At 50.9% G+C, this 25,650-nt stretch overlaps 2 protein-coding genes across 5 annotated transcripts in view; one reads left to right on the plus strand and one right to left on the minus strand.

The window, feature by feature from the left end:
• Nucleotides 1-6: 6 nt before the first annotated feature.
• On the minus strand, nucleotides 7-4,001 carry JMJD4 (jumonji domain containing 4). 2 transcript variants are annotated; one of them, XM_037070879.1, is made up of 5 exons: nucleotides 3,952-4,001; nucleotides 3,497-3,918; nucleotides 3,085-3,250; nucleotides 955-1,080; nucleotides 7-571 (listed from the first exon to the last, which is right to left on the minus strand). In XM_037070879.1, the coding sequence occupies exons 2-5, from the start codon at nucleotides 3,759-3,761 to the stop codon at nucleotides 307-309; spliced, it is 822 nt and encodes a 273-aa protein (XP_036926774.1). In that variant the 5' UTR covers nucleotides 3,762-3,918; nucleotides 3,952-4,001; the 3' UTR covers nucleotides 7-306. The 2 variants fall into 2 exon arrangements, with proteins under 2 accessions (XP_036926774.1, XP_036926773.1); XM_037070878.1 differs by having other exon boundaries at nucleotides 7-607.
• An 82-nt stretch (nucleotides 4,002-4,083) lies between these two features.
• The window catches only part of SNAP47 (synaptosome associated protein 47), a 71,921-nt gene continuing 50,354 nt past the window's right edge, over nucleotides 4,084-25,650 (plus strand). For all 3 annotated transcript variants that reach the window (XR_005070134.1, XM_037070876.1, XM_037070877.1), the window contains exons 1-2: nucleotides 4,084-4,450; nucleotides 15,381-15,923. Coding sequence is in view for 2 of the 3 variants with exons in the window: in XM_037070876.1 (XP_036926771.1) it covers nucleotides 15,424-15,923 (500 nt within the window). In the remaining variant the exon portion in view is untranslated. The remainder of the gene's footprint in view (nucleotides 4,451-15,380; nucleotides 15,924-25,650) is intronic.

Genomic DNA, 25,650 nt, shown 5'->3' on the forward strand with positions numbered 1-25,650 from the left:
CTGTGTGAGTACTAGAAAGATAATGTGGGAAGGAGGGAATGGGGGCTGGAAACCCTTAGCATGCTGTATGGAGTTGACGTGCCAACACATTGGACCAGCCTCACCATGGTCTGCCTTGTCACACACCCAGGGTCTCCTAAGGGGACAACTTTCCCATTGTGGAGTTGGGAGGGGTAGGCACAGCCCTCTCTTTTCAGGAAGCACCCAGAAAGGTACCAAGGGCAGGTTGATGGGCAGTATCAAGAGGGAGTCAAGGACAGCCTACTGAGCCTCATTGTGTGTCTCCCTGCTTGCCTGGGCCAGCTCTTAGGCACACGGGGCAGGGTGAGGCCACCCTACCATGTTGTGAACTTGGTGGTGCCACCCGCTGGGCACGAACACCATCTCGCCTGCCTCCTGTGTGACCTCCAGCGGGGGGCTGCAGTGGTTAAGCCCCTGGTGTCGGCAGCTCTCCAGGAATGCAGGGGCGGTCACGTCGTAGGGCAAGCCACCATGGCAGTCCCGTAGGGCTTCTTCTTGCCCTGGTGGGAAGAGGAACCACTTTTTCCTCCCACAGATATTGACAGACCAGCTGAAGGAGCGGAAAATGTCAGCATGGAATGGCGACCTGCAAAGAGTCCTTATTGGTACCCTGTGGGTACCCTGTGTGGGCTGTGGTTTTTCCAAATAGACTGGCCACAATCTGGGGCCTCAGATCCCCAGCTCTTACACCTGTCTGTGAGCCACAGGGGTGAGCCAGACCTCCCCACCCCAGCACACCCAACAGGAGGGGCACAGACTCTGGGCAGAGTCACAAAGGAAAGAGCAGAAGTGGGTTTGGAAATGTCAGGCCTGGCAGCTGCTTCCACAGCCTGGCCAAGGGAACTCTCAGAGGCTCTAAGGGAGCCGACATGGTTCAGCACGGCAACCGGGGACAAGGTGCAAGGCAGTGGGTGGGAGTGGAGAGACAGTTACCAGGTGCCAGTGGGCCCCATGTAGATGAAACGGTAGTCGTCCACATCCAGGGTGTCCCAGTACTCGTTGAGCCAGTCAGAGGAGAAGTACACAGGCAGGGTGAATATGCCTTCGGCAGAGGAGTCCCTTCAGAGAGCAAGCAGCATGAGGATGCTTTCACCTCCACGCATCCAAGCCCAACCTGGTCCCTGATGTGAGGGACCATAGCTATGATGACCATAGCTCCAAGTGACCCCAGTTGAGCTTACCCAAATAACTGAACCAGAGTAGTGCACAGGTGAGATGGTTGTGGGTATTGTGACAGTGTCCAGATGACCCAGGCAGGTAGCAACTCAGGTGCCTTGGGCCCCCTAGCACCAGTCCCACAGTTTCAAACTCTGGCTGAGTTGGGGTCTACATGCGTCACCAGAATCACACCAGCTTTCTGAAATTGTGGGCCTCTTCAGCATTTTCACTCACATAAGAGACCTGGGCTCTGCTGTGCAGATGCAAGGTCACGGGCTCAGGGCACAAGGACAGCCACACACACCAAGGTCCTTTTCACCCTTAGCCTCTCCAATCTCACTCTACAGTTAGTCCCACCACCCAACCATGGGCTCCTTAGCACAGGAGCATGTTAAACCCATCCAAAGGAGAATGGCAGGCTGGAGCAAGCTTCTGGGCTCGTTCACATGCCGTGCTCACTCAGTCAGAGGCCACGGAGAGAGCGCAGTGGCAGCAAACCACTCGGAGCTGCCCAAACACCAGGCCTTTGTACACTCAGACTCCTGCCCACTTACCAGACTGTCTGCCAGGCCCAGGCCTGTTCTTCTCTGTTCATTTAGGGTTGCCGAGGAAAACACAGGACACTCAGTCAAAGCCAAATTTCAAATAAACAGTAAGTTTTTAACATAAGCACGCCCCATGCAATACTTGGGACATACTTACACCCAAAAAACCACTTATTGCTTATCTGTAGCTCAACTCCACAGTGCATACCTGTTGGGACTTACAAGTCTAACACAAGGCCTGAGGGCCAGGACAAGTGTCTGGTCACACTTTAACCACTCTCTACACAGAAAGCTCCATGCCAACCTCGAAGAGTAGTGGCAGGAGCAATAAGGACATGCTGTGGGGGCTGCAGGTGGGGGCTGGTGCTGGTGGGTCTCACATACCCTAGCACTGGTTTTATAGAGTCACAGGAGCCTTAGTTCTAGTCTCAATATACCTTTTTAAGCCTTGTTTCCCACATCAGCAAAACAAAACTTCGATTTGTGCACTCATTCATCCTATGTTAATTGAGCAACTAGCTGCCAGCTGGGCGAAGTCTAACTATGATTGTTTCTGCTGGTGAAGTGCATGGCCCTGGGTGGCAAACACCAGGGGACCACTTCAGGGAGTGGGCAGAGAGTGAGATGTTTTCAGAGCAGCACCATTTGAGCTCTCCAGATGGAAGTGTATAGGAGGGAGCAAAGAAATTCCTCTTTAAAGAACTGGTGTTGCTCCACAGTGAGGGAGGCCTTAAGCTGGAGGGACACAGTCTTGCTGCAAAGCCTAGCAGTGGGGTGCAGGAATTAAGGCAGGCAGCCATTCAGGACACTGGCAGCACAACAGGATGGACCTGGAGAAGTGGGGTTGGAAAGGGAAGTTGGGCCCTGATTGGTGTGGTTTAGTGGATTAGGCGTTGCCCTGCAGACTGAAAGGTTGAGTGAGAGTTCGATTCCCGGTCAGGGCACAAGCCTGGGTGGCAGGTTTGGTCCCTGTGGAGATGTGTACAAAAAGCAACCAATTGATGTTTCTCTCCCTCTATAAAATCAATAAGCATGTCCTCAGGTGCAGATAAAAAAGGAAAAAAAGGGACACTGGTTCCAGGGGACACCTGAGGAGGAACAAGGGCAGGGTGCTGCCAATTAGGTGGGCAAATGCGACAAAGATGTGATAACCAGAGCCCACCTGCACATCCACCAGTCCCACCTTCCCCACGCAGCCTATTGCATGCATACTGCAAGTCGGCCACACTGTTCTGCAGAGAGCTGTATTTCTTATACAAATTTAAATTTCTAACTGGGAGAAAGACAGAATCCCCCGTGTGCGGCCAGGGCTCACTCAGGTCTACAACAATCTGCAGTGGCCAGTGCACCATGCCTTTACCTGCACAGGTGCCAGTCTTTGAGGTAGAGACAGCCCCGTGGAGAGGAGTAGTGTCCCTGGATGAATTCTTTCCAGTAGCAGATGTAATCTCTGAGGGGCATGTGTTCTTTAGGGTTCGAGTTGTATTCCTGGACCCCGCAATTTGCAACAGGTACAACTACATCTCCTGAAAGAGGAGGGTCAGATACAGGCATTTCTGAGTCCTCCCGTTTGTCCATTTTCTCTGACCCTGTCCACCCTCCAACTCATTGCTACACCGTCTCACATCAATTCTTCTGGGAACCCACTCATGCCCTGCCTTCCCCCCAAATATTCAGTGGTGTCCTTTGCAGAATGACCTAAGGGAGCTTGGCCAGATGAGACTCAAGGACCCTGCTCTAGTCCAGTGCTGGCGCTCGCCCTCAGCCCTTACCATAATTTTGAAGCAGATAATCGAAGTCAGGTTTCCCACTGGGTGTCACCCAGTGCCTCCTGCTGCCCCAGCCCTCAGTGAAGGCACTGGAGAAAACACACGGCAAGTTGGGGATCAGGTAACCCTTGAAGAAGTCCGCGTAGGAAAAGGAGTCTGGATTCTCAATAAAGTCCACACGGTCCGGGGTAGGGCAGACCCTGCTGGGGAGACGCCCTCGGAGGCGTCGGAAGTGATTCTCTGCGAACACGCGCGTTTCCCTGTCCATGTCGAGCCAGGCTCGGCGTCCACAGGGTGCAGGACTGCCAGGGGCGGAGGGGCGGCTCGGAATGGCACAAACGTTGTGTCGTGGGATGAAGAAGCTTCCAGCAGGTCGAGAGGGGAACAGGGGGCGCCTGCCGAGAGCGGAGAGACTGCCGGGGGGGGGGGGGGGGGGGAAGCTTCCCAANGGGGGGGGAAGGAAGCTTCCGAGGACAGCGTGCCGGTGCTGCCACTGGGCGAAAGGCAGGAGCCGGAACTCAGCCTCCGGACTCCCACAGTATTGCATTTTAACCTAGGAAATGAAAAGGAAGTATTTCCTCAAACTACTTCCGGTGCAGACATCGTGGGCACTCGAGGCTCACCGCTTCCAAGCCGGCTGGAACAAGATAACGAGATACACATACCACAGCGTTATAGGCCAGACGCTGCTGAGCGGAACCAAGAAGCCGTGGGCAGGGTTCCTGCAGGAATGCGTACTAAGGCGCGCGCCGGGCCTTGGGCGCATGCGCACAACAGGCGGTGGCGGACGCTTGGAGCGGCCCTCGGAACTGCTGGTTCGAGTTGGAGATTGTCAGCGCCCACCCCAGGTCTCCTCGTCTTAGTCCCTCAAGACTCAGGAATGCGTCATTTGTAGTCTGCGTCTGGACCTGTGCTGCGCTGAGGACCCCTTCCTTTTTCAGTGCCCAAGGGGCTGGGGTAGGTGGTGTATTGTGGGCCGGGCTGAGAAAGGTGCAGAAGGGCCAAAGGTGGTGTACTAGGGGATGGTGAAAGACTAAGGGGATGATGGGGGACTTGGAGTGGATGGTGGGGGCCTCGGGGAATGATGGGGACATGGAGGGGAATAGGAGAGCCTAGGGATTTTGTGGGAATCTGGCGGAGATAATGGGGCCTATAGTGGTGGTGGAAACGTGGAAGGATAATGGGGGGGGGGCTTTCGGAAATAATGGGGACCTGGAGGGGATGATGCGAGTTTGGGGGATGGTGGGGACCCAGAAAGCATGGTCGTGACCTGGAGGGCATATGGGATCCTAGGGGGTGGTGGAGACCTGACGGATAGTTGGACTGGGGGATCTGGAGAGATAATGAGGACCTGGAGGAGATGGTGGGTGCCCTGGGAGATACTAGGTACCTGGGGGGCTGCGGCGGAGGAATAGGAGGACCTGAAATGAGGATGTGAGGATCCAGAGCCCTAAAATGTACACCACAGGCCTAAAATGGGGACACATGATTGGGAATGTGGGTGGGATGACATCCCCATGGTTGGGATGTCACAGTCTTGGCATATTGGAGAAGTCAAGGTCCTCCTGTCACAAAGCCACCCACACCAGCATGGGAAGAAAGAAATCAGACTTATTACTGTGTGAACTTGGCAGATGTATGTGGAGCGTCAGCAAGAGGGGACATAGTCGCACAGAACTTGACATCTCCCATACAGTGAAGCAGAGGAAGAAGCAATAGAGCCTCTCTCATCTCCTCTCCTGGAAGGAAAGATGGACGTGCTCTGCAGTCTGCACCTGGGGAGAGACTCCTGACTTCTTGGAGCTTTGTGTTTGCAGTTCAATCAGGACAGTTTCCCTGGAAGGAGAACAGTGAGCACCAGAAGCAGAGAAAGGCAGGGAAGGGACGACTAGAAGGAAAGTGAGTTTGGGGGAATCTGAGGCCCAGGTGGAGGGGATCTGAGGTGGGAACAAAGAACACTGGCCAGATGGGATTGAGGGTGGGAGTTGTCTGTGGCAGGTGGAGCAGTGGGAGGTGGTGTGTGATTTGTGTCCCGTGCCCCTTCTTTGCCTGTGTGGTTAAGGTGTGGTATTCCTCATTGGGCCAGTGGAGGACAGGCAGTGTGAACACACAGCGAAGGCAAAATGCAGAAAAAGAGTCACCAGTAATCCCATCCAAAGATGAGCATGTTTTCCTTCTTGAGGTAGAATGTATTCATTCATTTATGCATTTATTCGTGTTTCCTCCCTCCTGCCCTCGCTCCCTGTACACTCACATAGCTGTGGAGAGTGCAGGTCATGGGGGGCAGTGGGGAAAGAATGGGAAGCAAAGTATTATAAGTACATAAGGATTTGGGAAGTATGGGTCTAAGTTTGCCCTGTTGGAGAAATGTGAAATTCAGGTGGGTTGCTGGGCAGGGACCCAGCTCTGGAATGAAGGCATGTGATGGAGAGTGAATTTCCTAAGAAAGGGCAGGCTCCTGAGGCTGTTACTCAGGGTAGGATGTAGGGTCTCCTTTCTGTAGCACTGGCTGGTCCAGGCATTTGTGTTGTGTTTTCCCTAGTCCACACGGTGGCCTTCTGGCATCAACACTGTCACCTCCACTGTACACCCGCAGCTCTGACAGCATTGGCAGGAGCAGATCTGTGTCTTTTCAAGGCCACTAGAAGGCAGCCTTAGCATTACCTGGAACTGGTGAGAAAAGTACACGCTTAGGCCCCACCCAGACCCACTGTGGTCACATCCTGGGGGCGGTCACTTCTCAGTGACACACCCCTCTAAGGACGAGAGAAAAAACAGCAGAAGAGAGTAAAAAGTAAACACTTAATAGGAAATGCAGTGGGAATTACATAAAATCCTGGTTGTCTGCTCTGAGAAGCTAGAAAGATGGGGGTACACCCTGTGAATACACAATGTTGTTTTACTAAAACATCTCCAATAGCACTTGGAACCTCCCAGGTTGAAAGTGGGCGCCTCAGAGGAGCAGGAGGTGAAGGTAATGGAAAAGGCTGGCCATGGCCACTGCAGACACTGCTCCCACTGTTCCAGATCTGAGCCTTCTTGTGGTCAGGAGTTATTGGAAGGTGTGTAAAACGTTGCTGGTTCTGTTTCTCTGGAAATTAACTAAAAATAGGTGTTTACTTGATGCTGAGTCTCACTGCAGGCACAGGTCTGATGCAAGGGCTGAGAGAGATCTGTTTTACTAACTGCCATGTGTCATAAGTATGGCCCAGGGCCTGGGAGCATCACTGGTGACAAGCCCCAGACGCCCTTGGGGGCTTTGCCATGACCTTCCCTCTCTGTTTCAGCTCTATTCTTAGGGTCCGCACAGGTCAGTGAGTCTTTCACTGGCAGATGTGGGTTCTAGATTACAGCAGGTGAGGACCAAGTAAGGACTCCAGAACTCAGCATCAGTTGGACTTGGGTCAGCACATGGAAGGAAGACAGTGGTCCACAGTGGACAGGCAGTGTTTCCTCGTGGCATGACTCAGGGATCACTCAGCAGGCATTTTCTGGACACCTGAATGTACCGGCAGAGTGCACGAGGCACCCTCTGCGCGGTTGCTTCTCCAATGTGTAGACCCAGTTGGTCCTCATGTGGGCACACTCACAGGCCCCTTGGAGTTGCGGTGACTGCTGTGGATGGTGAGGGATGTGTTCCCAGGGCAGGGTGTAGATTTGTCCCTGGTGCAGAGGTTACTCAGAATCTCGGGGCAGTAGGTGGGGCCCTGGGGAACAGAGTGGAGCACAGGTGAGAGGGGCTGGGTGGTGAGGCTGTGGCTCAGCAGAGCCTGTGGGGCTGCAGAGGGGAGTGGACTCGCCTCAAAGCACATGGGGAAAGCTTTTGGCAGAAGAGCAGCCTTTTTCTTTGACTTTCTGTATCTGATTTATTTCACTTAACATAATGCTCTGTTTTTGTCACAAATAGCAGAATTTCCTCCTTTTTTATGACTGTACTAGCATTCTGAATGTATGTCTAGAAGTAAGATAGCTAGGCCTGTGTGTCACATTTCCTGATCCTCCGTTATGACTGTCGCATTGGTTGCTGGATGGAGAATGGATGGTAGGTGCAGAGTGAGGTGGGGGGAGGACATTGAGGGGTTATCTGGAAGAGTGGTGACAGCCTTGCCTGGTGGTGTGGCCATGGGGTTGGGGCATTGGGCAGATGCGGGCACAGCTGCCATCTGCGGACTTGCTGATGGATTGTTGAGAGGGATGAGGAAGGGGAATCCAGAAGATCCCCTCCCCTGTGGTGCCATCATGGGGTTGTGGGAGGAGAGGTGGAGATGCCTGTTGGGTGGTAGTGGGGAGATGCCCAGGCTACTCTGATGTCCATGGTGAGCAAGCCTGGGCTAGAGGTCAAGCTTGGGAGGCAGCAACTTGGAGGGGACTTTCACTGCCATGGAGTTGTGTTGACTCACTGAGCAGGAGAGTGTGGTATTGATGAAGAGGGCCAGGCTGTGTCCTGATCATCCCAGTATTCAGTCAGGGAAGAAGAAGAGCCAGCAGAGGAGACGGGAACACGCACCTGGAGAAGTGGGGCAGGAGCCCAGGGAGCCAGGATGTGGTGTCTCTGGAGGAGCAGCTGTGGGTGTTATAGACCAGTGTGGGCATTGAGTTTGGCCTCTGGGGGCCTGTGTGGAGCTTTGCCAGGGAGTGATGGGGACAGGAGCCTGTGTGGGGGCAGGATGAGCACAGGGGGCTGCAAGTGTCTGTTGGAGGGGCGGCATCTGGTCACGGCTGTAGAGAGGAGGGGGAGGTGTGTGTGCATGTGTGACAGGTACAGCTCCTAGAGAAGGTGTGTAGACTGTGGAGAAGATGGAGGGCAGGATGGTGACAGCCTCTGGCCACGTCTGCTGCTGCTTTTTCATAAGTGAGGTTCATTGGAGCTGCCGCACTCTTCATTCTGTGTGGTCTCTGCTGCTTCTGCTGTCCAACAGCCCAGACGAGCATGGCTCTGGAGACCACAGGCCCAAAAGCTTAAGCTGGGTGCTGTCTGGCCCTTAGCAGGACAGCGAGCCCTGGGACCATGGGGAAGGAGAAGCTAATGTTGCTGGAGAGGGACAGGGCTGGAGTCAGGAGCACAGGTGCCTGGCCTTTGAGGAAGCAGGACACTCCTCCCTATGGGTTGGGCTGGGGGCCTGGGGAAGACAGGCACCCAGAGAGGTGGGAGCCTGTAGGTGGAGTCCACTTGGTGCTCTGCTGCAGTCTGTTGGGAAAGGTGCCGTGGAAACTGGGATAGGAAAAGTTGTGGCCGCAGGATTTGCTTGTTGCTTTTCCCTGGTGTTTGTCAAACCTGAGTACTTACTCATCTTTCTTATGGCTAGTATGATAGTGAGAAGTATTTGGCTTTTCCTGTTTCTGCCCTCCATTCCCCTCCCCTCCGCTCCCCTCTTTTCTCTCTTTTTGAATTTTACAGTATGTCAGAGCTGGTATTGTCCTTGGGTCTTTCATCTCAGAAGGGAAGTAACTTTTTTCTGGTTATAAAGTTTGTGGTGGGGCTGAGGTTGGAAGTACAGCATGCCTCCTCAGATGCTGCAGGCCAGACTCAGAAATTCTGGGACATGTGTGCAGTCTCCCTCAGTGCTCAGGCCTGAGAGCTCAGGTCAGACAATTGTTCACATCAGTTCAGTTTTCATGGCAGCCCACTCTCAGAGTACAGGTGGCGTACAAGATATGCCTCTCCCAGCCTTCTCCAGGGACTGGACATAGTTTATGGCCACTGTGGGTGGCAGGGGAGAAGTTCCTGTCAGCAGGGGGACCAGGGCTGTGAGCCCACTGCTTGTCCCTAATGCTTATCTTAGGCATGGAAATACTGGAAACCATGGTGACAGTGATGTCGTTAGTCATCTCCTAATTCTGAAAGTAGAGCCCTACTTTTGCATTTTTCACAGTTCTGCAGGTTGTGTGGTTGGTGTGTTGGTGATGACAAGCTGGGGCCTGTGACCCCTGTCCTCTGGGCTGTAAGAGGCCAGTGCCATGCGGCCTGCTGTGCGTTTGTTTGCATGTGTCTCAGAGTGCCCAGTTGAGTGCCCCTCTTGTAACAGGATACAGTCAAGAGGGGAGCTCCAAATAGGGATTTGGGATGGGGTCCAGAACTCAAGGTGTCCAGGAAATATTAGAAAGAAATATAAGATGTCCTCACCTCTTCCCCCCAAAGGTGTGAGTTGGGGGAAGGGACACATGGAACAGGAACATGCAGGGCTGTTTGAACAGCAGCAGCTTTGCAGCTAACCTCTGGCATGGTCATTTAACATATCTATACCCTTTAACTTGTTGCATAGATATGTTAAATAGCTGTGGCCATGCTTTGAGCCAGTGGGAAGGAAGTGACTTCCACCCAAGACATAACTGGGAGGCAACTCCCCCTGGTTACAGCGCCTGCATGAGAGCTTGGCGATGATTGGCGCCATACCAAGGGGCCACGTCTGCCTAGACCCACTATGGCAGCTCAGTAAAGCTGGAAGGATATGAGAGTGCTGGCAAGTGTGGCCAATTGTGGGAGGAGTCGGAAATGGGGTTGTAGAGGAGGTTTGGTGGAGTTGATTTAAACCCAGACATGGCAGCTACTGAGGGAAGAACCACATGGCTTTGGCCAGAGCTGAATCCCTGTGAGGGAGAATCACCATGCAGCTTTACCAGAGAACTGCCACTCAGCTTTGACGGAGTGGTGACCCCCCCACCCCATCCCGCCCTGCAGCTTTGCCAAGGAGAACCATGCGACTTTGGCAGAGTGGAGACCTCCCTGCAGCCTTGGTGAAGAGAGGACCACGCGGCTGCCTTGAGCCTGAGTCACGGACTACTTCTTTTCCTGAGATATGTATGGTACCCCAGATAAGGGCAGAGGGAGAAGGAAGGACTGTGTGTGTGTGTGTGTGTGTGTCTGTGAGTATCCTAAAGGACTTTGATATTTTAATGAAGACATTAGGTCACTACTTTAAGTCTGTATAGCTTTAAATAAACATTTCCTTTCCTTTCACAAATCTCTGGCCTTGAAAAATGTCTTTTCTCCGGTGGCGGGCAATGTGAACCTAGTGGGGGGTACTTTTGGTAGTAGTTTATTCTAACCCCCCTTGGTCCTGTTCTGTAACACTCTCACAAGCAAGGACGCAGCAAGGACGCAAGTGCCTTATGGTTCCTTCTGCCCTGCGTGGGCTGTCGGCACAAGGAAAGGCAGGCCCAGCTAGTCTGCTCCTTTCGGTGAGCTTCCACAAGGCCCAGCATGTGCCTCAAGAACATGATACTGTCCTCTGTTCAGAGGTCAGGGGTCAGAGAGCTAAGGACCTCCTCACTGGCTTCTCAGTGACACAAGCGTGTGGACTCCCTGGCTCCTTCACAGAGTCTCCCGGGGTGAGAGTAAGGCTGTTGTTGTCTGCATCTTTAGTGTTGAAACTTCTCGGTCTAGCACTAATTGTTGTCCTGGCCAAGAAGACAGGTTCTTGGGTTCCTGTCTCCTTGGGTGAATCTCAGACCCTGTCAGCCTCAGGTCCTCCTCTGTGGCCTGGGGTGCTGATGCCCATCAGCGCATGGGAAGGTGGCCCTGGGCCTGCGGTTTCCTGCCACAGTCCTACCACATTCTCCGGGTAGAAGGCTTACCTTCCTTGTAGTCTTTTTTTTTTTAAAGATTTTATTTATCTTTAGAGCGGAAGGGAAGGAGAGAAGGAGAGAAGTATCAATGTATGGTTGCCTCTCGTGAGTCCCCTGCTGGGAACTGGCCTGCAACCCAGGCGTGTGCCCTGACTGGGAATCGAATCGTGATCGTGTGATTCGCAGGCCTGTGCTCAATCCACTGAGCTACGCCAGCCAGGGCTTCTTCCTTGTAGTCTTCATTCACAAAGACAACTACGTATTATATTCAGTGGAAGTATGTGCAGTCTTACTGGTGCTTATTAATAAGTGTTCTGTCTCCTCACCTATTTACTCCTCTGGTGTCTGAACTGTATGGTAGCTCCTTAAATATCCAGATCTGAGGCTGCTACTTTCTTAGAATCGACGCTCATGTATAACACTCGATGATGTTAGTATTCTTGAAAGAGTACTGGCCAGGGTGTCAGTGGACTTCAAGAGCTGCTGCCAGAACGTGCTTGTATGTTCATCCATGAAATGTGAGTTGGACAGGTGGTCTCTGTGGCCCTGCCAGCCCTGATATCTTTGTATTTATTACCTCTGAGTCCCAGTTGGTACTTGATTTTGCGATGGTGATGAATGCAAATGAATGCTGATGAATGCAGCAGATCCTTTTTAAGCTCATCCTGATCTCAGGTATTTGTAATGAGCCCAGCCATACTGCTGTGGGGGACTGTGTAATAGCAGCTAGGAGCATGTGATGTGTCCAAGGAGGGTGGGCCTGCCCTGCTGTCGTGATGAAGAGAAGTTTCAGGGCGCATTGATGAAGTGCTTGAGTCAGATTAATATAGAAGTTAAATTTATTTGTCTTGTGGTAGAATCGAGTTGTTTTGCTCTACCCTGACATCTTAATTTTGTGTTCACTGGTACATTCTTCCATCTTCTACATTGTCGTGGGGGGGGGGGGGGGGGGGCAGGTGCTGTCTTTAGCCAGCTCAGATCATGTGATAAAAACTAATGAGGCCAGACAGTAGATTCTCGATGAGGTGGTGTGCTAGCAGTCATCTGAGAAATAATGAAAAGGGTCAAGAGGAAGCTGTAAACTCTTCCTACTTCCAAGGGATAAGCAGTGTTAGTTCCAGACACTTTGCAGGATTAAATAGGATCATGATGTCCCATGGAGCATATAGGAGCCAGGTGCTCTTCTTAGTGCCTTGGGTACAGCAGTTCAGTTAAGCCTTACCATGTGGTGTGGACTAGGGGCAGCTTTATCTCCATTTACAGATCAGGAAAGGGAGGCAGAGCAGCTAAGTAACTGGGGAGGGTCGCATGCAAGTGAATGGCATGTTGCTGTTGTCAGTGTGACAGCCATGTTGGGGTGTATGGTCTCCTGTCTCCTTGGGCAAATTTCTGACCCTGTCAGCCTCAAGTCTTCCTCCTCTGTGGTCCAGCTGTGTTTCTACTTAGCATAGCGCTTTCAGGTATTTGTGACATGGTAGCATTTGGTATACCTTTCATATGTACGTTTATTAGTAATTTTAATACAGCTTGTGTTGTTACACCTTTCATTGAAGTAGTAACACAAAGAAATGAACAATTCGTAAGAGTAGAAAATGCTCAAATCTTGACATACCACCGAATGAGCATACCCTGGCCAAGGAAAGGTATATCACCAGTCACAGGGGCTCCTATTCGCCCCCCCCGTGCCACCCAGTTGTAAGCATTCTGACTTCCTGTTTCTGAGCTTTTCATATACTTATTTTTTAAATAAATTAAAATTTGGGGAAACTTTTGATATTCCTTAGGGTGATAGAGTGGGTTTCTGAGTTTACTTCCCAAATATTAGTTTTATTAGAGGTTCTTATGTGAAGAACCAATTTCCTGAGCAGAATGACCTCTGGTGCACATCACAGTTAGACACCACACAGGGTGTGAGACTGGCAGGCCAGCAGTGAGTGAAACCTGCTGCGGTTTGTAGTTTGTGGCTGTGGCAGCAGATGGAGACCCTGGTCAGAGAGAAAGGGCCTGTTGTGCAAGGCACAGCAGGCTTCATGGGGACTGCTGTTCCTCACCCAAGGTTCAGAAGGCCCAGTGCGCGCTGCACACAGTGTGGGTTTGTGCATGGCAAGGGCCCTCCAATTTTATAAGGGGACTGTTAACAAACCTGCCTAACTCTTGTCTCCAAGAGGACAGTACCCTGTTATCCAGGTCGACCAGAAGGGAGACAGCACCTGTAGCTGCGAGAAGGACAGTTACGGTCTGGGACAGACACTTACACCAGATGTGGGGAAATGCCTCCCGATAACGCCCACCCCTTGTTTCATTACCACCTTGGCCTTGGTGAATGTCCCCATTTCACTCCATCAGCCCCTCTGATTGATTTGACTGGGACTAGATCTGCACAGTTTGTCTGATAGTGGCACGGCTGCCATCAGCAGGACTCCGAACAGCAGGAGGAGGCCAGCCTGTGGCACTGACCTCAGCCGGGTGAGGGTCCCTGCAAGACAAATGCCATAAACCAGGGTGTCAAACTAATTTTCACCAGGGTCACATCAGCCTCGTGGTTGCCTTGAAAGGGCCTAATGTAATTTTAGCACTGTGTAAATGTAACTACTCCTTAACAGGTAAGTGAGAGCTCAGTGCTGCCACAGGGTCGAAACAAGGTGCCAGGCCAGATAAAACAAGGTGGAGGGCCGGATTTGGCCCGCTGGCCTTGTGTTTGCCAGCTGTGCTATAACCCATCAGTGTTTGTTTCATTCATTCAGTCACAAAGTGTCCCCTGAGTTAGAATTATGAACAAAATACTTGCCCTCCGAGAGCTTACAGGCAAATAAGCAAGTGGTTATCCTACCACATGCAGGTGCAGTGAATGTGCGTGATCTGCATAACCCCACGGTGGGCAGGCAGGTGGGTGGCATGGAGAGGTAAGAACTGGGGGGCCAGGCTCTCCCTTTCTGGAGAGATTGCAGTGGCCATGTTCAGTGCTCTGGGTGACAAATGCCAAAGGCAGGAGACAGCCCTGCAGGCTTGGGGCTTTTGTTTGTGTTAATTCCTTTTGCATCTGATGATATGTTGCCTTTTCTCAAATCGCTGTTTCTGTATAGTCGGGAATCAGTTCTGCACAAGTTCTCCAGTTGCAGGGTCCACCTTTTTTTCAGGCCTTGTGCTGCTTGATATGGAGCCTGCACAGCTCCTCCCGCATGAAGAGTCCAGGTCTCCGGAGGGTGGCTCGGGGAGGAAATTCATTGCCTCCCCCTGGGTTCTAAGCTACAGAGCCCAGGGCTCTGCCAGGGTCATTTGTCTTGTTCCTGCAGCCTGAGTGGCGGCGTGGTGGCAGAAACCTGTTGACCAAATGCAAAGGATCTGTGTGGCCATTAGCCAGACTGTGAAAGCCCACACTTTTCATTGTTTTAAGGGATAATGGTAGTCATTCTAATTTTTGTAAAGGAAGCTTCATCATGGTCGAAGAGTATGTGGGAGAGAGCATGGGGGAAGTAGAAGACGTGTGGTTTCGCAGTGGGTTGCTGCTTGGAAGGGCCTGGCCAGGCCTGCCCGTTCGCCCCGTTGGTGTTGTGGCTGTGTTGTGGCTGCGTTGGTGTTGTGGCTGCATTTGACGGTGCCTGAGGTCCTCAGCCTTTTGCACCGTGCAGTCGTCATCTGTCTGAGAGGTTGGGCCACCTGCTCTGTAAGGGTTGTCTCAAGTCCTCCTTTCATGGCTTTTCCAACTACATTGGTAAATGCTAACTATAGATTAAAGTACATATAAATATAAACATGTGTGTGTGTGTGTGTGTGTATGTATGTATGTATATATATATATCCATCACTGAGTGGAACTCTAAGTTTGTAGGATTATTTTTTCTGTGAAATTATGTGTATAAAAATTTCAAAAGAAAAAAAATTCAAAAGGAGACTGTCCATTTAGAGACTTGCGAAGAATGTATAGGTATCGGGCCATCACAGCTGAAATGGTGTTCGTGTCAAGGGTCTTGTGGTGGTGGCTTTCAGCAGTTTTCTCCCTTCAGTCATGTCCAGCTGTGGACTCTGGACCCAGAGAAGGTGCTCTGGCGGGCATGGAGCCCAGGGCCTTGTGGGTTTGGGAAGAGCATGAGTCTAAGATGCGGCCATCCTCTGTCTGCTAAGTAGGACAAAGACTTTGTCCTCCCTGTCCCATATGGGGTGAGCACTTTTGCCAGGTGGGGACCTGCCTTGTGCCGGTGTCTTGGGTCTGCTCTGAACCAAGACCTTGACACCCTCACTGGCTGTGTCCTAGTGTCTCTGGGCCAAGAGTGATGACAGATTTCAGCCTTGCACAGCTGCTGACCTGTCCCTTCTCTTTCAGAGTGGAGTGGCCTGGCCGTGGTGCAGGCTGAGTCCGGAACCAGATGAACAGAGACATCTACGTCCACACCTGGCCATGTTCCTACTATTTAGAACTTGAGAAGCGATGGGTTCCTGGAAAACTCTTATTAACTTCGTGCTCAGTAAGATTTATGACTGATAAAACTGGAGGCTTCCTTGTCGACTTTCCCCTTGCCAACATAGTTGAGATCAAGAAAGAGGCTTCTCATTTTATCTTTGGTGCTGTCACCATCCTGGAAAAGGACCATGTCAAGCACTGGTTCAGCTCTTTGCAGCCTAGTCGGAATGTTGTTTTCCATGTCATTGAGCATTTCTGGAGAGAGGTGCTGCTGTCTCAGCCAGGAGCTGCTGGGGGGGCATCCTCCTCCCCTGTGACCAAGGGGAAGCAGCTGACTGGTCTCATGGCCTGTTCCCAGAAGCGTCTGGAAGATGCAGCCAGGGTCCTACACTTCCAGGGTGAGCAGCTGGACAGCATAGCAAGCGGCCTGGACAGAATGGCTTCTGATCTGGACGTAGCTGACAGGTGAGGCAAGTGCTGCAGTCCTGTGCTGCTCTTGGTAGCTGGGGTATCTTCCAAACCCTGTGTAAATGTGGCTCACACCTGCTGTGGACAGGTGTGCTGGGCTGGCTGTGCTGGGCGTGCAGGGGGAAAGGACCAGTGTTGACTGCAGGCACACCATTGCCAGATCCATGTGAGTTCAGTGAGGATCCCCTATTTAATCCATAGACTAGCCAGGAACAAGTTATTGTTGGCTTCACTATGCGGATGGGGAAACTGAGGCTGAGAGGCCAGGGAATTTGTCAAGGTCACACACGCTGAGTTTGTTTAGCACCGTTCATTTGCTTACATAGCTGTGGAGTGGCCGGATTTGAACTGATGCATTTTGGCTCTAGAAGCTGCCACCTGAGCTGTTGGACCAGCTACTCTCAAATCGTGGTCTTGGGGCCCTTCTACTCTCAAAAATTGAGGTACCTGAAGAGCTTTTGTTCCTCTGGGTTATGTTATATTTACCATGTACTTTTAAAGCTGAAAATGACAAAGTTATTAATTCACTTAAAGAATACAATAATAAACTCATGGCCTAGTAATATAAATTAAAAAAATTTTAGCCTTATAAAGCAAAACCCCACTCAACGAAGAGTGGCTGTTTGAGACTCTGCAGAGTGAGGTCAGGGGGGTCATGGGTCCCCAAGCTTTGCAGTGAGTGCTGTGCTGTCCAGTCCCAATGGAACAAGAGCAGCAAAGCTGGACAGTGTCATGGTGCCACGAGGAACTGATGCTGACCACACTTGGACAGGCCCTGGTCTGACACTGAGACACGCAGAGTTCTCCAGGGGTCTTAAAGTCTAGTAGAAATAGCCTCTCTTCACATGTCGGGGGGAGCACAGCTGGTAGCTCAGGGTGGGAGGCAGCCTCTGGGTTATGGGTTCTGAGCACAGCCTGACGCCTTGGATAAGGGCTGCGTGGGTGGTGTAGGTGGGTCCTTGCCCCTGAGGGACCCCACCTGCACTCAATCACCTGCAGCTGATTCCCCGAGTACCTGCTTGTGAAGGGCCAGCTGCAGGGACAGAGCCCTAGATCCTACCCTCAAGAGGGGCTTGCAGGGAGGAGATGAAGGGCACTAGATCTTTGTCGGTTTTTCCTCGGTATCCCGCAGGCTACCGTGTGGTAGGTGTTTTAAATGTACAAAGTAGTGTGACAGGAAAACTGTGGAAAGGGTGACGGTGGGAAACCTGAGCAACACAGGCACATGCAGGCCAGTTTCTCCTGCAGAGCAGCTGGTGCTCCTGGAGGGCTGTACTCCTCAGGTCCGGGGCCTACAGCAAGTCTTCTTGCTTCTCCCTCACATCTGGGGACATTTCTGCTATTATTTGTTTGGTAATTTTTTCCATTCAGTTTTTAAAATGTACTCCTTTTGGTTATCTGACTTCATGGATGAATCTAACAGTGTTCTCATTTTTCTGTTTCCTTGTTCTTTTGTTTTACTTTATATTTCTTGTATTTTATCTTCTTACCCTTCTATTTGCTATCAAAATTTTAATTTCCAAGAGTTATTTTGTGGTCTCTAGATGCTCTTGTTGTTGTTTCATGGGCTTTCTGTGCTGTCTCAGGGACTTACAGGCAGTTTTGTGCAGGAGGGGCCTGGGCCTGCCACCTGGTTCAAAAGGAAATTTTTCTCCTCTGAAGGCTGCCTCCAGACATGCTGGCCCAGTCCGGTGGGCTCCTTCTGGTCCCTCTGCTTCTGAACAGGGCCTAATGGTGCAGGCTTGGTCAGTGTGGGGCGGGGGGTGTCTCTCACCTGCTCTTCTGTTTTCAGTCCTAACTCTGCCTCTGTCTTCAGAGATTCCTGGCACCACCTGCTTCTCCAGTTAGGGTACTGCCGTGCACCCTAGGTCATTTTCAGCTTCTCCTTTGTCCGGTAGGAATTAGGCTCTTCCACAGGATCAGGAGAAAAGCATTCCAAGGACCCAAGCATGGGAGATTGTGGAGTGGCATGATTTATTCATGTGGAGATAGAAGCTGCCACCTGGGTTACCAATGTCCCATCTCTGTCCATCCCACCATGGAAAATGTCCAGTTGTGTCCTCAGCAAGGCCAAGATAAAAGCCAGTATCCAGAGTTTCTGCTTCATGTTAAAGCTCAGTTCCTTGGAACCCACAGTGGCTGCTAAGTGGTCTTAGTCCCCATCCGGATGGCTGAGCTTGTTCCCAGATGCTGTGGTGTCAGAGTCCATGTGGCTGCTAAGGCCACATGGCTGTAGAGAGAGAATGTGCAAGCCCACAGGATGTTCTCACCCAGCATGTTCCAGGTGGGTGAGAGAGAGAGCTCAGTACTTTTGGAGCCCACACCATCAGCTGTGGGCCTGATAGCTGCTAGACCCACATTGTCATGTGCTTCTGGGCAAGAGAGCACATGAACAAATGGGCAAGTGCATCACAGGGTGATGGTGGGGGGGGGAGAACAACAAGAGTGAGCTTCTTATTCCCCTGAGATTATATGTGCTTGGGTTTGGGTGGGGCAAGATCCCTTTTTCAGAAGAACCAGTTAACTTCCTGGGCTTTTGCGGGCATTGGATAGATCCACCCCTTAGCCAATCCATTGTTCCCCAGGCTGACTGACAGGCCTCTATGGTCTAGCACCCCCCCCCCCCACCGCCACCCCAACAATGGGATACTGGAGTGGGGAAGGGAGAATGTTGATCCCCTTGGGTGGAACACAGTGCTGTAATCTCCTGGGGTGTGAAGCTGTAGCTTCCTGGCTAGTAAGCAGGTTTATGCCTCCAGTTTATTAAGCCAAATGTCTAGTTCCCTTTGCTCTCTTTCCTTGATCAATGTCTAGTTAAATACTATGGTAACACTCTCATTGCTGCCTTGTAGTTGACTTTCTTGGATTTGCTACATCTGTTTTTGAGTCTTTAAAATTGTGTTACTGATGTCTCTTCTTCTTTGCCCTTGCAGAAGATGAATGTTTTCAGTTTGCCATCTGTGATATTGTGATTTATAGTTAAGAAATTTGTATTTGGTCTTCATTCTAGGTTTCTGGCACAGAGCTCACGAAACCTTTGTAATCTCTGATGACAAAGGTGTCATATGAATGAGGTGATTTTGTTCCACCTTTAAGGATAGGGCTGGTCTCCAGGGAAACCAATCCTGGAATTAGAAAGCTGGAAGTTTTGGTCCCTTGGGGAAAAGGAGAGGGGCTGGAAATTGAATCTGTCCCCAGTGGCCAGTGATTTAATCAATGGTTCATGTGTAACGAAGCCTCAATAAACACCCAGAAGCATAGGTTTTGGAGAGCTTCCAGGTTGGTGTGTGTACACGAGGAGATAAAGGGAGTGGTGGGTTCAGAGAGCAGGGAAGCCCCCAGCCCCTTCCCCATACCTGGCCCTGCATACCTCTTCCCTCTGGCTATTCCTGATTCTTTTATAATGAACCAAAAAGTAAATGTTTGCGTTCTACGAGCTGCTTCAGCAAATTAATGGAACCCGAGGATGGGGTTTGTAGAAACCTCTGATTTGTAACCGGTCAGTCAGCAGCATTGATGACAAGCCTGGTTTTGCCATTATCATCTTAAGGAAATGGAGTCACTCTTGTGGGACTGAGACCTTAACCTGTGGGGTCTGACCTTCTCTCCAGGGCGGCTGTGTCACAACTGAGCTGGGTGTTTGGTGGTGGGGAAAAACCATACCTCAGAATTGGTGGTTAAAGAATGAGCACATCTTTAACCAGTCCTCTCTGACCCATTTTTCATAAAGGCATATCCTTGAGTTTCTTCTTTTTAGTATGCCAAGGTAAAGCTTTTGTTACCAGAGAAAATAGGTTCTCCCACCATGTCACAGGAAATGAGTTTTAGGGACATACATGTAGGAGAATTTTAAGTGCGAGTGGCAAGATTTATTAGGGCAAAAACAAAGGAAGACTTAGGATAGAAGAGGCAGGATCACAGCAACAGGAGTGAGCCTGGACTGAGCTGCCTAGATTCAGGAAAGTAAGTTACAGAGGCAAAAAGGGGAGTCCTGAAAGCCCACTCCTTCCTTGGTCGTAAGTCTTGTGGAGGCCCTTAGAGTTTAGGAGGAAAGAAAGCAAAAGTATGAACCGAGGAAGGGCGGACAGGGCACAGATTACTCTGAGAAGGCTGCCACGTAGGACAAGGCACTTCCCCGGCAGGTCCAGCTGCAGAAGTTGGTTGATGTTGTGCTCTTCTGAGGTACACCACGCCCAATGTCTCATCCACGACCAGGTTGTTTAGCTCTGTCTCACCGCAGGAGAAATCCAGCTTCTATGGCCGCAGGCCTGTGCCCGTGCCTCCTGGGACTAGGAGGGCCAGGGCCCGGAGCTGTGGCGCCATCCCCCTGGCACCCAAGTCTCCAGTAATCCAGCTCAGTTCTGCTTCTCTGGAGAACTTCTCTACTCCCAGCTGCTGTATGGACTCTGCGGCTACCACAAGGCAACTGGGGCCTTTGTCTGGCTTCCCTGAATTTCCTTGGGCTTGGGAGAGAACAGGCTTTCTTTCAAACTGCCCGATCTCTTCCCTAATTTTTCCCAGGCTCACATCCTAATCCTGTTTGGTCTTTTCCCCAGATTTCTCCAGGTTTGTCTACCCTTTATGGTCACCATCTTGGCTTCTATTGTGCAATCCTCAGTAGAAGGATCTCCTGAGGAGGAGGAGAAACATCACTCCTCCTCTCAGAAGAAGCACCATCTTTTTCAAAGTTACCACCTGCTACTTACTGTCTGATTCCATTTGTTCCCTTTCTTTGTTAGTAACTAATACATGCTTGTAACATTTTTATCTAAAATTCTGTTTTAGCCCTCACTGGTGTGGCTCAGTGGATTGAATGCTGGCCTGCGAACCAAAGGGTTGCTGAATCAGTTTCCCTGTCAGGGCACATGCCTGGGTTGCCGGCCAGGTTCCCAGTAGGGGGCATGCGAGATACCATGACACATTGATATTTCTCCTTCCCTCCCTCTCTCTAAAAATAAGTAAATAAAATCTAAAAAGAAATAAGATAAAATTCCATTTGAAATTTCTATCTTTTTAAAAAAAAATAGTTCTGAGATCTGTTCTAACTGCTGTCGTTATTGGGAGGACACCCGAAGCAGCTGCGAGTGGATGGAATGCTGTCTCTTCCAGCGCTGTCTTGCATGTTGGCAGCTCCTGCCACAGGGCTTGAAATCTGAAGTAGGTTGGTGCACACGTCTGCATTCATGTGGGTTTGCTGGGCTAAGGTCAGATCTTGTTACTAAGTCAGGGGCAATTTTGACAGACAGTGTCACTGGGGACCTGGCCTGTGCCAGGCACTGTTCCGGGAGACAACAGAGCTCTTGGCAGACCACATGTTCCCTGCTTGATTTGTCAGAGTTCTCCAGAGAAGCAGAACCAACAGGGAGATTTATAAGGAATTGGCTTACACTGATGTGGGGCTGGCGAGTCCAATATCTGCAGGGCAGGCCAGCAGGCTAGAGGCTCAGGGACCACCAGTATTACAGCTCCAGTCAGACGTCTGCAGAATTCCTTCTTGCTCAGAGTGGGGGAAGGGCCTCAGCTGCTTGAATGAGGGACATCTGCTTTCCTAAAGTCCACTGATTGTTAATCCCACCCAGAAACCTTCACGAAACATCCAGAATCCTCTTTGGACAAATATATGGGCCCTGTAGCCCACACTGAAGATGCATCATCACACCTGCCCTTCAGAACTGTGTGCTCATTAGCTGGGGTCTGCTCACTACCCTTCAGCTGTTGGCATTCCAGAGCGTTCGACATGTCCTTTTCACAGTGCTTCTTTCTGGACTCCAGGCCCCACAGCCCCCTTCAAGGTGTGTCACTGGGCCCGGTTCCTGGGGCTTCTGCAGAGGATGATTTGAATGGGAGGGGGCAGGAACAGAGAGGACCCTGGCCTTGGTCCTTGGTGAACCAGCTGGTTTCTCTGCTCACAACTTCACCTGCACTCAGCAGAGGCTGTCTGAGGAAAGTTTAGCTTTTCCTGCCATGTTGAAGCCTTGTCCTGTTTCCAGTCACAGGACGAAAACCACTGATATACTTAGCGAAGGTACTGCATCCATCCAATAAGTCACATTTTAGCATTTGGTCTTCTCTTTTGATTTGCCATATTGTTGCCAGATTCTGCCTTGGTCTGTGTCTGGATAGCGTTGTGAAGAGAAATTGGCAAAAGAAAGATAAAGTTGGCTTTGTCCTCTGCTGTTTTAACCCATGGTTCTGTTGTGTGCTTTTGATTTATACTAGAAAGTGATGTTAAAAATGATTGCCTTGAGATAATCTGAGTGGTTGGTTCATTTTACATATTTGTTTCTTGTCTTGAAAATCGAGTGGTGACCCAGAGAAATGTTGAGTCAAAGAGAGACGGTCTGAACATTGTTGGGTCAACCCCACGAGTTGTTGGTGCACCTTCCCATGCTGAAGTCTCTTCAGTGGCCCTGCGGACGGTTGTCCTCCCTGTTCTACATGGGACCTAGCACCACTGTGTCCCTGACAGCATGACTCTGGAAAAGCCCCCGCTTTGTTCATCCTGCAGCGCCCTGTTCTGTCCATCCTCACTTCTCATTCCAGCCTGGCCTCCATGTCTCTAGGAACAGTCCTGTGGGGCTGCTGGGCTCAGACTTCTTGACATTTCAGAACCAGCACCTCAGACTCAGAAGAATGAGAATAAACGCTTTCATGCTAGTGCCCTGTGTGCCTCACTGCTTGCATTTTATTAGATTTCTTTGTAATTCATTGTGTTTCTACTGGAAGCCTAGTTCTGTTGAAAGGGCTGTGGTCACAATGTTCAGGAACCATGCTGGGTGGTCAGAGGACATCTGTCTCCTACCCATGCCAGACCGTCTAGGTGTAAGCAGTCCTAGATATGTGGTTTTCAACCCGCAGAAGTATGAGAAACTTAGGATATATGTAAAAAAAAAGACAATCTGATTCAGGATTTCAAAAAGCAAGTCAGAAAAACACATTGCGAAGGAAGGAAACCAGTACTCTTTAAAGACTTCAAGCCTTGTATTTAAATGCCTGCAGCAGCGTATGGTTGACAGAACAGCCATTCGTGATCTTAGAAAGTGAGTTGGCAACTCCCTCCTGCTCTTTTGGGGAAAACGAGAGAACTGCGTGCATGTTTCAGGAGGAACACTGAGCAAGTAAAGAGGTGATTGGCAACTGAGGGGACAGGGCACTGCCCCTGTGGGAGGGAGTGGAGGGCATTAGCCTGAGTGGAGTGGAGATGGAGTGGCCAGAGCTCCCTGGAAGCTCCAGGCTGTCATCTGAGCCTTTTTTGTCTGGAAGCTAAACAAGAGCCTTTAGCTGCGAGGTATTGGAAAAGAAAATTTGGCTTTCCAAAAGAGCTTCTCTGACTCTGTGTAGCTGAAAAACTGCAAATGAGTAGTGAGCTTTTTACTAGTAGAATGTTGTGATGGTTCACACCCATGTCAGATGAACATGGGCCCAGAGCACCCTTAATTCTCTTCAGTTTTGAGATTCTTGGGTAGGAGTATATATGCATATATATTTCCCCCAATATCGTTTTCCTTTTGCCAATTAATCATCTTTAAGGCGAATCTCTGCTTGCTTTCACAGAGGCCACAAGGACACACAGACTGTTGCATCTCATTGTCTAGCTGTGCCTTTCAGCCCTGGTGGGTGGGCACTGATGGTGGCGGTCCTCCAGGATCTGGGCCCTGTGTGTCCCAGACCCTCGCGGTGGGCCCAGGCAGCACCACGGCGCAGACTTGCAGCCCTTAAGCCTCTGTTGTGAAGAGCGTTATCATCCACAAGCGCAGTCAGCATGTGTGGCAGTGTCCTGGCATGTCACGTTGGTCTGCCCTTGCTGTTTACAATCACTTAGCAATAAATGTTGGGCAGAGAAAGCACAAAATGCTCATTTGTCTGTTAATCAAAGTCCATGTCCATCATATGAGCCAGTTCCTTCAAGTAAACCAGTCTGTCTCCCTCTCTCTCCTGCTTCTGTGTGGTCTGTGTGTCTGTGTTTAAGTGTCCTACCGGTTCTTCTGTAAAGAACTCTGACACATTCTGGTAATGAGAGTGACGGGTGAGTTTGGCTGTACGGTTTCTGAGATCTCTACTCTGATGAGATTTCTTTTTTTATTTTTAGAGAGGGGAAGGGAGGGAGAAAAAGAGGGAGAGAAACATCAGTGTGTGGTTGTTGCCTGCACACCCCCTACTGGAGACCCGGCCAGCAACCCAGGCATGTGCCCTGACTGGGAATCGAACTAGTTACCTTTTGTTTCACAGGCTGGCACTCAGTCCACTGAATGACAGCAGCCAAGGCTCTACTCTGGTGAGATTTAAAGCCACTGATAATGCTATTTCCAGTGGTATGGGGGCACTGAGAGACACAGCATGATGTGGCATTAGAGATGCCCAAATGCCACCATACAGTATTCCTAATCAAAGACTTTAGAAAGGTAAGGTTCTGACTGGCCATGTATTCCATACCAGACAGCTTTTCTGTCAAGGTAATGAGCGTTATTGAGATTACTGGCTGCTCCTCACTTCACTGGGGAGGGAAGGCTGAGCTCAGGGTGCCGCCTACATGACCTGCACGTTTTGTGTGTACCCTGAAAGAAACCCTCAGCTCCCGTCACTGCACCACTGAGCTTCCTGAGACCCAGACCCAGAGCGATATGCTGTGATCAGCTGGGCGGCAGTGCAGGTGGAAACCCCTCCCATGCATGGTGTCTGCTGTGGGACTGAGAGTATTTGCTGGGAAGAAATGGGGCCCTGAACATGGGGGTGTAGACATATGGGAAAGTCCTGATGAGAGGGGGACATTGAACCCCTAAATTCCAATGAGTCTCCTCCACTGGTAGAAGTGGCCCTCCCTGTGCTCCCATCTAAGATTATCAGTGCTTTGCCCAAGTATTCTCTGAGGCCCTTCCTTGAAGGGCCTTAATTTCCTTATAAGCCACTGCTGACTGTCCTCAGGATGCACCCTCCTTTATATTTGCTTCTATGTGTGCTGCTAGACCTGGTCCCAGCAGATCCAAAGAGATGAGGCACAGGGGTGTACTACACTGAGAAGAACTGCATGGCTTTTCCAGTTTTCACAGACATCTGGAGAATGTGCAGGGCTGGAGAACACAGGTGTGGGGCGCTGTAAAAGAAACATCAGGTAGGGTCAGGCTGAATTTGCTGAAATGGGACCACTAAGCCTAGATTCTGTACCCAGTGCTGTAGCTGGAAGGGTTAGCCTGGTTGGCTAAGACATGGACTCAAAGGTGGTGTACACTAGATCGAGTCTGAGATGCAGGGCCACCTGCATTACTCTGCAGGGAGGATCAGGGCTGAGGGTGATTAGAGCGGCAGAGTGGACTTACACTTGAGACCTGCTCATGCCCTGGCAGGGTCCCAAGATACTCTACCATGGCTGTGAGGGGAGCCCCACCACCCTGGAAGAGCTGTATGGTTGCTCCTCTGTGTAGGCTAGAAATCAGGAGCTGCTGCCACTGAGCTGGGATCCCTCAGTGCAGTGGAGATCACTGGACCCTGGGGGTGGGGCTGTGGCATTTCATCAGTAAAGATAGCTGGGGGTGGCCGCTACCATGGGTAGCAGAATGGAGCAGCCAGCAGCCTCCTCTGACTTCTGTGCCGCTGGCTGGAGGCCCTGTGCCCTGTGAGAAGCAGAGGGCAGCCCCCTCAGTGCTCACCTGCTCTGTGTGTGCAGAAGGGGCCAGACCAAGGGAGCACACATCTCACCTGAGCTACAGAAGCAGCCATGGCCCTCCGT

This window comes from Sturnira hondurensis, unplaced genomic scaffold (assembly GCF_014824575.4).
Source record: "Sturnira hondurensis isolate 20B ecotype Veracruz unplaced genomic scaffold, ASM1482457v3 Scaffold0019008, whole genome shotgun sequence".
NCBI classification, from domain to species: Eukaryota; Metazoa; Chordata; class Mammalia; order Chiroptera; family Phyllostomidae; genus Sturnira; species Sturnira hondurensis.

What these genes read in the sequence shown, in the direction of transcription:
- JMJD4 (XM_037070878.1), bottom strand. Translation starts at nt 3,761, where the DNA reads ATGGACAGGGAAACGCGCGTGTTCGCAGAGAATCACTTCCGACGCCTC. An exon ending in TTATCTGCTTCAAAATTATG is followed by an intron (nt 3,251 to 3,496) that starts GTAAGGGCTGAG and finishes CTCCTCTTTCAG; the next exon opens with GAGATGTAGTTGTACCTGTT. An exon ending in ATGGGGCCCACTGGCACCTG is followed by an intron (nt 608 to 954) that starts GTAACTGTCTCT and finishes GACTCTTTGCAG; the next exon opens with GTCGCCATTCCATGCTGACA.